This window comes from Artemia franciscana, chromosome 5, assembly GCF_032884065.1.
Source record: "Artemia franciscana chromosome 5, ASM3288406v1, whole genome shotgun sequence".
NCBI lineage: Eukaryota > Metazoa > Arthropoda > Branchiopoda > Anostraca > Artemiidae > Artemia > Artemia franciscana.
Window position 1 is genome coordinate 3,822,519 of NC_088867.1, and position 11,165 is coordinate 3,833,683.

At 35.9% G+C, this 11,165-nt stretch overlaps 1 protein-coding gene across 7 annotated transcripts in view; it reads right to left on the reverse strand.

Moving 5' to 3' along the window:
* LOC136026894 (uncharacterized) overlaps positions 1-10,869 on the reverse strand; it is a 56,704-nt gene extending 45,835 nt beyond the window's left edge. For all 7 annotated transcript variants that reach the window (XM_065703712.1, XM_065703711.1, XM_065703709.1 and 4 more), the window contains exons 1-2: positions 10,772-10,869; positions 1,423-1,597 (exon numbers count right to left, since the gene is read on the reverse strand). In XM_065703712.1, the coding sequence (XP_065559784.1) occupies positions 1,423-1,597; positions 10,772-10,783 (187 nt within the window). In that variant the 5' untranslated portion in view covers positions 10,784-10,869. The remainder of the gene's footprint in view (positions 1-1,422; positions 1,598-10,771) is intronic.
* Between the last annotated feature and the right edge of the window lie 296 nt (positions 10,870-11,165).

Sequence of the window (11,165 nt, forward strand, 5' to 3'; positions counted from 1 at the left end):
GGACTGTGGGGGAGTAAGTCGTCCCCAAAAACATAGTTATAAGGTTTTTCGACTATGCTGAATAAAATGGCTATCTCAGAATTTTGATCCGTTGACTTTGGGAAAATAATTAGCGTGGGAGGGGGCCTAGGTGCCCTCCAATTTTTTTGGTCACTTAAAAAGGGCACTAGAACTTTTCATTTCCGTTAGAATGAGCCCTCTTGCAACATTCTAGGACAACTGGGTCGATACGACCACCCCTGGGAAAAAAAAACAAAAAAACAAACAAACAAATAAACACGCATCCGTGATCTGCCTTCTGGCAAAAAATGCAAAATTCCACATTTTTGAAGAAAGGAGCTCGAAACTTCTACAATAGGGTTCTCTGATACGCTGAATCTGATGGAGTGATTTTCGTTAAGATTCTATGACTTTTAGGGGGTGTTTCCCCCTATTTTCTAAAATAACACAAATTTTCTCAGGCTCGTAACTTTTGATGGGTAAGACTAAACTTGATGAAACTTATATATTTAAAACCATCATTAAAATGCGATTCTTTTGATATAGCTATTGGTATCAAAATTCCATTTTTTAGAGTTTTGGTTACTATTGAGCCGGGTCGCTCCTTACTACAGTTCGTTACCAAGAACTGTCTGATATTCCTCAGAATGGAGAGAAATTAAATTTTATTATTATAGAAATTATTACGCATATGAGGGTATTACCTCCTCGTAATACCTCGCTCTTTGCGCTAAAGTATTTTTAGTGATTTCCTCCGAGGTATCACCTCCTCGTAATACCTCGCTCTTTGCGCTAAAGTATTTTTAGTAATTTTAACTATTTATTCTACGGCCTTTGTGATTCAGGGGCCATTCTTAAGGAATTGGGAGAAAATTTAAACTTTAGTGCAAAGAGCGAGATATTGACGAGGAGGGAACCCCCTCATATAAGTAATAAAAACATACAAATATAGAAGTTCGTTACGTAAGTTAATTTGTAAGCTATGTACATTTTTCTTACGAATGAAAACGTTCGTAAAAATTAAAAGCTATAGTTGCCTTTTTAAGTAATCAAAAAATTGGAGGGCAACTAGGCCTCCTCCTCCGCTCCTTTTCTTCTCAAAATTTTCGAATTAAAACTATGAGAAAGTCATTTAGCCAAAAAAGATTAATATGCAAATTTCGTTTTAATTATTCATCTGCGGAGAGCCAAAATGAAAATATGCATTAATTAAAAAACGTTCAGAAATTAAATAAAGAAAGCAAGTTACAAGTCTTAAACTCTTTTTCTTGGCGTCTCTTTTCCCTTTTTTTATCTTTTTTAGTTTCTAAAAAATTCAATTCTCTTCTCATCTGTTTTTCCCTCCAGATTTTCTTCTCTTTTTCCTTCCAGCGATCTGGACCAGTTTTTTCTATATATATAATTCCAAGAAGAAGAATTCACCTTCAGGATTCAAGATTTGAGATTCTTCATTAAGATGCAGATTTTCCAATTCAGAAACAAGACTCTTGGCCACTTTTTGACTATGTGTTAACTCTTTCTCTATATTCAAATGCAAACGCTCCGTTGGAGTATGGCTATGAGCCGCGTCTCTCTGTTTTCCTTGCTCTTCAGTTTCCTAGATATAACTGAGATATAGAAAGACAGATAGATGGATTTTTCAAAAATTCAAAAATAAATTTTAAAACAAGAAAACGAAAGAAGCCTCTATCACTGGGAATGAGGGGAGGAAAAAACAAGAATATCAAGAAGACAAGAACTCAAACACTGAGAAAAAAAATGAACAGCAGCTATCCACCTCTGATTACCAACCAAATACCAAATAAGAGTACAGTGGTGTTCGGAAAAAGCAATGAAAATAATCATTTTCAACTTGACGCTCAGGCATAAAAAAGCGATGAAAATAAAGCAAACGCTCCGTTGGAGTATGGCTATGAGCCGCGTCTCTCTGTTTTCCTTGCTCTTCAGTTTCCTAGATATAACTGAGATATAAAAAGACAGATAGATGGATTTTTCAAAAATTCTAAATAAATTTTAAAACAAGAAAACGAAACAAGCCTCTATCTCTGGGAATGAGGGGAGAAAAAAACAAGAATATCAAGAAGAAAAGAACTCAAACACTGAGAAAAAAAATGAACAGCAGCTATCCACCTCTGATTACCAACCAAATACCAAATAAGAGCAAAGTAGTGTACAGAGAAAGTAATGAAAATAATAATTTTCAACTTGACGCTCAGGCATAAAAAAGCGATGAAAATAAAGCCTAAAATGGCGCCATCTACAATAACATAAATATAACACAGTGGAGTTTCTTTTCTACATCCTAAGAAACATAGTTTTAGCAGATGAAAATGATGATTACAGACTACATATTTTAGTACAAAAGAAGTTTAGACCCGTAACGAGAAAAAATTACCGTGAATAATGAAGTCAAAAATAGAACGAGCAGAAATTACCTCAAACATGTGTAGGACTAACGCCTCCTAAGTGGTCTAAAGGCCAAAGCGTCATTTATGTTTATTGGAAACAATTTTATTTCTTAGTGGCATCAGGGTGGAAATTTCACTCGTTATTTGAACCAAAACTGTGACTGCTAACAGCACTGCAGGGTAACTTTTAGGAGTGGTGCCCCTTCAGGAAATTATAGCCACAGCATTTGCACATTCTCTTGAATTGTTTTGAATTCTCTTTAAATTGTGGCAGAAAGAATTAGCCCAAACGTAATAACTATACTGAATATAAGAATAAATAAGAGTAAAATAAAGGGCTTGCAAAACTTTTTGAGGAAGGAGATTTTTCAATGTAAACAGAACACCAGCTCCTCTTGTGGTTTTTTTTAGGTAAGGAATTTATCTTTTCTTTTCGTGACAATAATTCATCAATTATTACACCTAAGTATTTAAATTTTGAAACCTTATCTATAAAAAATTTCCATAAACTGCTAAGCTTAGATCAGTATTTACCTTTTTAACCTTTTTAATAGTAAAGACAATCAAGTAATTTTTTTTTTAATGTCAGTCAGTAAATAGCAAATGCTATTGTTAAACAATCTTTCCTCAAATTGTTTATATCTGTGTTATAAATAAGGTCCAGAAATGACCTAAAATTGACAACTTTGGAATTCCACAAGCTATATGGTGTTCCCATGATCTTTTTACTTTCATTAATTAAAGAAAAACATTCAGCAAAAGAAGTTTTTCAAAGAAAAGTAGAAAATCATCTAATTTTTTTAAATGTTAGTCAGTAAATAATTACTCCTAGCATATTTCATTTGATCATTTAGCGCGTTTTCCATTATTTTAAAAAGGATTTTTACAGATAAATCTCGGAATAATAAAACCGTGTCCTCTGCAAATGATAGTGTCAAACAATCTTTTATGAAATTGCTTATATCTGTTTCATAAATAAGGTAGACCTCTGTGGAATTCCGCAATGTATAAGATATTCCTGGCATTTTTTTGCTCTAACCATAATTATTTGTTACCTCTTGTAGATATGGATATGGTTTTATTTAACAAACAATCCAGGGAGGAAAATTATGGTTCTTTAGATTTTTAACTAAAAGGCTTAAAGGCTAAACTAAAACGAAAAAAAAAATAAAAAAAAAATAAAAAAAAACTAACTAAAAGGCTAAAAGGCTTGGTTTACTGCATCAAAAGCTTTCGACAGGTCAATATTGAAAGCTGAGATGTAAAAACCCTTATCTATAAATTCTTTCACTTTACAGTGGCTACCTCCACTACTACTTCATGCTACTACTAATGAAGCTGAGGGTATTAAGGTGGAGCTTCCGGGGAATGTTGAGGGGGAAGCTGAACTAAATTGAAACACAATAAGTAGATGCAGGCTATCAGAAAGATGTAACACCTATATCTAAGAAACAGCTGAGAGCATTAAGAATAAACTTTCACTTCATGTTTAGGATGATCTAGAACGCATCAAGAGGTACTATGTGCATACTAACACAACTACTTTTACTATACCTAATACTACTGCTAATAACTCACCGCAGCACAAAGACACCTGAGGCAAACACAGCTACATATGCTCCTCCTCCATCCCAATCTATTCAATGCTTCACTCTTTACACCCTCCTAGGAAGTCCCCATTTCTTTTAATTTTTATTTATGACATCATCCCACCCTAGGCAAGGATGACCTACTTTCCGTTTAGCTCTAGACGTTTGGCCCAAAAGAACAATGTTTGGCAATCTGTCATCCTTCATCTGCAGAACGTGCCCTAGCCAACTGAACCTTTCTTTCATTATAGCCTTTGAAAGCAGGATTGAACAACATTTTTTGTACAACCTACAGTTTGAAATACGGTCATTCAGACGATTACCCAGAACAATCCATAGGCAATTTGTCTGGAAAACATCTAGTAAATCTTCATCCGCTTTTTGGAGTGCCTATGCTTCAGAGCCATATTTGACCATTGTCATCACTGTACCTTCCAATATTCTAATCTTGGTTTGCAGACTTATCTTCCTGTTCTTCCAATTTTTTTTTAACTGTGAAAAAATACCCTGAGCCTTAGCTATTCTACTTTTAACATCTTCACTGCTCCCACCGTCTTTAGTAATAATACTACCAAGATAAGTGAATCTGCCCACCTGATCAATCTTTTCTTTACCCAACGTCCTCTTTTCATCGTCACTTCTTCCTAGCCTTAGTGACTTAGTCTTCTTAACATTAATTTTCAAACCTATTCAATTAAACGCTTGCTCATAATCTATAAAAACTGAGGACTAAAGGTGTTTGACAATTAAGGCACTTCTCAATTTTTTACCTAAGATTGAAAATTTGGTCGACACATCCTCTACCTTTTCTAAAACCACACTATTCTTTTCTTAAAACTTGGTATACAGGATCGCTCAGTCTAAAAAGTATCATATTACTAAGTAATTTGCTATTTACAGAGGCCAGACTAATGCCTCGATAATTACGACAGTCACTCTTTATGACTACTTTTACTACAACGTTATTACTACTAACTACTACTACCGCTACTACTAAGGCTAAGGTTATCAAGGTAAACTTTTCAGGAAATATTGAAGAACCTATTGAATTAAATCAATATATGCCATACCTGTGAACATTGTCAAAAAGGAATACCAGCGATACTATCAGCAACTACGGCTTATGCTACTACTATTGCTACCCAGAGGCGCCATTTGGAGGGGGGCATGGGTTGGAAAATGTCCACCCTAGATTTTCAAGGGGGGCCGAGCTTCCACCACAAAGGACCCTTTGCCGGCCAGAATAATCCATTATGTCCAACATAATTTATTCTGTCCAATTGATTTGAAATTACTGCACGCCTATTAACCGTTAACCTATTAACCAAACAGCATAATTACCTGACGACCCTTGGGGTAATTACGCTCTTTGCTATTAGCCATTAAGTAAGCCTTAAGATATTAATAGACATTAGCATTAGTTAGTATAAAGTCATTATCCTAGTGAAAACCGGGTCGGGCAAGGATTGGAATTAGAGTGACAGAATTTTTTGCGATCTTGTCGATTCAACATCTTATTTGTTTGTTATCATGAGTTTGTCAGGAGCTCAAAAGCGGAAATTGGCAACCTTGAAGAAGGAGAAAGAGGCAGAAAATCGTCTTCTCTGAGTAGATGAATTAAGAAACAGAAACCATCACCGTAAGAACTGGTTCAGCAAGTAAGTGAAAATTTGTGTTTCTGTTGGGGGTTTCAGTTTTCTGTGCCACTCACAGTTTTGCGGACTAAAAGAACTGAATTTGCGCGGAAAAGGATTTTCCGTGTTTTTTTGTCATTTGTGAGCAACACGGCTCGCAAACTCCTTTCTTCTTCCATTTAGGTTCAAAGAGTCGAGTTCGAGTATCCTGTACTAATAAGTTGTACAATAAACCGCATTGAGTAGTAAACCGTGTGAAGAGTTATAGAACTACGTCAAAGATATTTTTTTAATATCTTGGTCGCCGTTCATTAGTCAGATAATTCCTTATTCAAGTCGGAGAAAATCCGTTCTTACTAGTTTAGACCACAAGCCAGTCAACTTAGGCAAATCTGCATCCCACTTTATCGATTTCTGTAACTAATCGCCGTGAAACTAGTGGCTCTAGAATTTTCCACTTTCGTTTAATCACTTAACCTCGTTGATTGTAATCCTCGTTGTTATAATTAATCTTAGAGGTCAGTGTGACTGAGTTCCAACACACGGGTGCTGAAAATGCATTTTTACTTAGAATATCCGATTGATGTGCTGCCGAAACCCGCATCTTTTTCTTACGCTATACGAAGTGAATCGGGGGTGGGGGCAGGTCATGCCCACCCCAAGATTTGGCCCAAATGGCGCCTCTTTGGCTACTCCTTTTTTTCCTGCGACTATTTACGTCTGTGACTACTTGTGTTTGTAACTGCTCACGACTGCAAATTCTTGTGGATGCGACTAATTGTGACTTCGACAACTTGTGTAAACGACTCCAACTACTTGTGACTGGGACTGTGACTACTTGGAACTGCGACTACAACTACATGCAATCTTGACTGTAAAAAATACTTGCGTGGGCGGATAATTACCACTACAACTGAAACGGCTTGAAAATTATTTGACACATTGACTGGGAGTACTTGCGACTGCTACTACTTGGAATGGTGACTGTGGCTACATACGACTGTGACTATTCGAAGCTGCAAATGTGACTGCTTTCAACTGCTAAATCTGCTATTGCAACAATAACTATTGTTATTGCTACTGCTAGTACTGCTACTATTATAACAACTACTACTACCATGCTACTACTCTTGCTGCTACTACTGCTACTACTACTGCAATTATTACTACTCCTGCTGCTCCTACTATTACTAGTACTATTATAACAACTACACCTACTACTACTATTTCTACTTCTACTGCTACTATTACTAGTACTAATACTACAACTACTACTACCACAGCTACTACTACTAATAATAATATTAATAGTAATACTACAAATATTGAACTAAATCAAAAGAGTTTAAGTGCTCTCAGGCTTTCTAAACGATACATATGCAATACAGCAAGAACACAATAGGGTTTTCAGTTGAATTTTCATTGAAAGTTGAGGGTAATGGAAAATTATGTCAAAATAATTTGTGGCCGACATCCAGATTGTAAAACGATTATCGATCCAACATCCCACGAAAAATTCAGGGTATATGCTTAATATGGGGATGTTTGATTGGATGTTGAATAAAATACTATGTACATCCAACTTTGACTAAAGGGCATATCTGTGATATTTCAGGAACAGTGAAGGGTATTAACTTGAAATTTGCAGGGCGTGTTGAGTGAAAAATCGAGCTTAATAAAAATTCACTGTGCATCCAAAGTGGTCTAAAGGGTGTATCTGCGGCATATCAGGAAGACTTGAGATGATTAAGTTAAAACTTTTAGTGGATATGGAGAGGAGTAGTTGATTTATATTAACCTATACTTAAGGTGGTAACAATGATGGGGAATAAAATTCTGTTAGCCCTAAAGAACTGCGGAGACTGTGCAGCTTTTCACCGCAGTATATTTGAATATTTCCCTCGGGCTGATCATTCCAAGGCATTGTGGTACAACTATTATGAAAATTGTTGCAAACTTTTGTCCAACATATAGAGAGTAGGCTAACCCAAAATCTGACTTCATCAAACAGTTTGTGGTAACGAACTGTAGTAAGGAGCGACCCGGCTCAATAGTAACCAAAATTCTAAAAACGGAATTTTGATGCGAGTAGTTATATCAAAAGAATTGCATTTTAATGCTGATTTTAAATATATAAGTTTCATCAAGTCTTACCCATCGAAAGATACGAGCCTGAGAAAATTTGCCCTATTTTAGAAAATAGGGGGAAACACCCCCTAAAAGTCATATAATCTTACGAAAATCACACCATCAGATTCAGCGTATCAGAGAACCCTACTGTATAAGTTCCAAGCTCCTATTTACAAAAATGTGGAATTTTGTATTTTTTGCCAGAAGAAAAAGAATCACGGATGCGTGTTTATTTGTTTGTTTGTTGTTTTTTTTTCTTTTTCCCAGGGGTAATCGTATCGACCCAGTGGTCCTAGAATTTTGCGAGAGGGCTCATTGGAACGGAAATGAAAAGTTCTAGTGCCCTTTTTAAGTGACCCAAAAAATTGGAGGGGACCTAGGCCCCCTCCCATGCTCATTTTTTCCCAGTCGTCGAATGAAAATTCTGAGATAGCCTTTTTATGCAGCATAGTCGAAAAACCTTAAAACTATGTCTTTGGGGACGACTTACTCCTCCACAGTCCCCGTGGGAGGTGCTGCAAGTTGCAAATTTTGACCAGTGTTTGCATATAGTAATGGTTATTGGGAAGTGTACAGACATTTTCAGTTTTTTTTTTGGTTTGGAGGGGGAGGGGGGTTGAGATGAGGGGGTTATGTGGGGGAAATTTTCCATGAAGGAATTTGTCGTGGGGGAAAAAGATTTCCATGAAGGGGGCGCAGCATTTTTTAGCATTATTTAAAAAAAAATGAGAAAATAAATATGAAAAAGTTTTTTTTCAACTGGAAGTAAGGAGTAGCATTAAAACTTAAAACGAACAGAAAATACTACGCATAAATCGGGTTCACCTCCTCCTAATACTTCACTCTTTACGCTAAAGGATTTTTAGTAATTTCAACTATTTATTCTACGGCCTTTGTGATTCAGGGGACAAAATTTAAGCTTTAATGTAAAGAGTTATTGACGCGAGTGGGCGAACCCTCTCATATACGTAATAAAAACACATTAGAAGTTTGTTAAGTAAGCTAATTCGTAAGTTACGTATATCTTTTACTAATGAAAACGTTCGTAAAAACAAAAGGTTCTAGTTGCCTTTTTAAGTACCCAAAAAATTGGAGGGCAACTGGGCCTCCTCCCCCTCCTTTTTTCTCAAAATTATTCGATCAAAACTATAGGAAAGCCATTTAGCCAAATAAATAAATATGCAAATTTCGCATTAATTATTTATCTGCGGAGAGCCAAAATCAATACATGGATTAACTAAAAAACGTTCACAAATTACATAAAAAAAACAATTTTTTTAACTGAAAGTAAGGAGCGACATTAAAACTTAAAACGGACAGAAATTACACCGTATATGAAAGGGGCTGCTCCCTGTTCAACGCCCTGCTCTATGCGCTAAAGTTTTTACTGTTTTAAAAAGTAGAGTTGAGAGAAAGAGTCAAACTTTAGTGCAAAGAGCAGGGCGTTGAAGAGGGAGCAGCCCCTTTCATATACGGTGTAATTTCTGTTCGTTTTAAGTTCTAATGTCGCTCCTTACTTTCAGTTAAAAAAACTAATGTTTTTTTTTTATATTTAAAATTGAGAAAAAATAAAAATTTTAATATATTTATTTTAACCAATGAAAAAGACCATGCAAACTTAAAACAAATATACATTAATTAAACAAAATTCATACACTCTCGGGTGGAGGGAGGGGGATGAATTTTCAGCTGGAAGGATTTTCCACGGGGAGAATTTTCCATCGAGCGGGAAGTTTCCGGGGGGTGAACTTTCCAGGAGAACTTTACAGTTGGAGAATTTACCAGAATTCCTATACAGATTTCTTTTCATTAGTCTTACTTCCTCTTTGCCGACTCAGTTTTACATGTGGAGATGTTAAGGGGAATTGTCCCGGGGGAAATTTTTACCGCGCTGGAGTTGTCTAGAGTATATCTCCGTTGAAAAGGGGATTTTTCACTAGAGAAATTCACCATGGGAGAGTTTTACCGGGAATAAATTCTACAGAGGGAATTTTCTGCGGGAGCTACTTTCTAATAGGGGGCGGGTTACTTCCGGGAAAATTTTCCGTGGAGAAGATTTCCGGCATGATTTTAAAAACAATCTATTCAAATGAAAGTCTGTATATTTTGTGATTATTCATTAGGATAGAGCGTCGAAGAAACAGGTTCTAATTAAATGAAGTACTTAAGTGGCACATAATACACAAGTACCGGAAGTCTTTTATAAATGAAAGTGCGGTAAAAGAATCAACTGGAACTGTCCACAAGAAATTTATCAAGGGGGGCTAGAACAGAATTGTCTGAGCGGAATTTGGTAAAATTCTAGTTTAGTGTTGTTTTGTTAAAATTTCAATAGGTATAGACCTGTCATGTAGGCAGATTTCAGGACCCTCTAGAGGGAGAAGGAGTGGAGGTGGGTACTGTAAAATACCTTCTCGGGATATACTTCAGCCTGTAGACCCATCCCCGAAAGTTTCATTTTCCTAACCTAACCCCTTTCCGAAATAGCAACAAGTCACTAAACTAGAATTTTACCAGGTAATTTCCTAACCTAACCCCTTTCCGAGATAGCAAGGAGTCACTAAACTAGAATTTTACCCGGTAATTTCCTAACCCCGCCATTATTTAAAAACGATCAAAAATTAAGTTAAAAAACTGTTGTTTTTTCAACAGAAACTAATGAGCAACACCAAAACTTAAAACAAACAGAAATTATTACTAATATGAGGGTTAAAGTTTGACTTTTGCCCTAATTCTTTAAGAGCGACTCCTGAAACACAGGGGCCGTTTAATTAGAATAATAAGTTTTTTAAATGTTCTTGAAAAATACTTGTTTTAAAGTATGGACAGCCCCGCTTATATAAGTAATAATTTCTGTTCGTTTTTATGTTGCTCCTTACTTTCAGTTGAAAGCAACTTGTCTTTTTTTATTTTATTGAGTAAGGTTTTGCTAAAGAGTGTAACCGTTATCAATCACCGTTTTAAGAAAATCAAATATAAGTAATCGAAGTAATTCTAAGATCAAACAAACCTTTTCTATCATATTACATAAAAAGAGTTCACATTCCTTCTTCGCTACCAAATGAACACTGAAGCTTTATTTCGATTCTGCTGGATTATCTTATCTACAGTCTTAGGCGACTTGTGAATTTTTTGTTCGGTGTTATCTGATCTAATCTTATTTAATAGCATTCGAGGCAATGTACTTGCACGGTTGCCAGATTTCTGCAGAACGCATAGCTCAAACCAGCGTAATCACTAGCCCAAAAATAGCGAACGCTATTATTACCCCATATGCCCTATTATAGCGCTTTTGTTATAACATTATAATACTATAACACTTGGCATATTAGATAACCTACACATAAGTATAGGTCAAAATCAAAATGGAGCTTTGTGAACGAACAAAAATAATAACCTCCTCC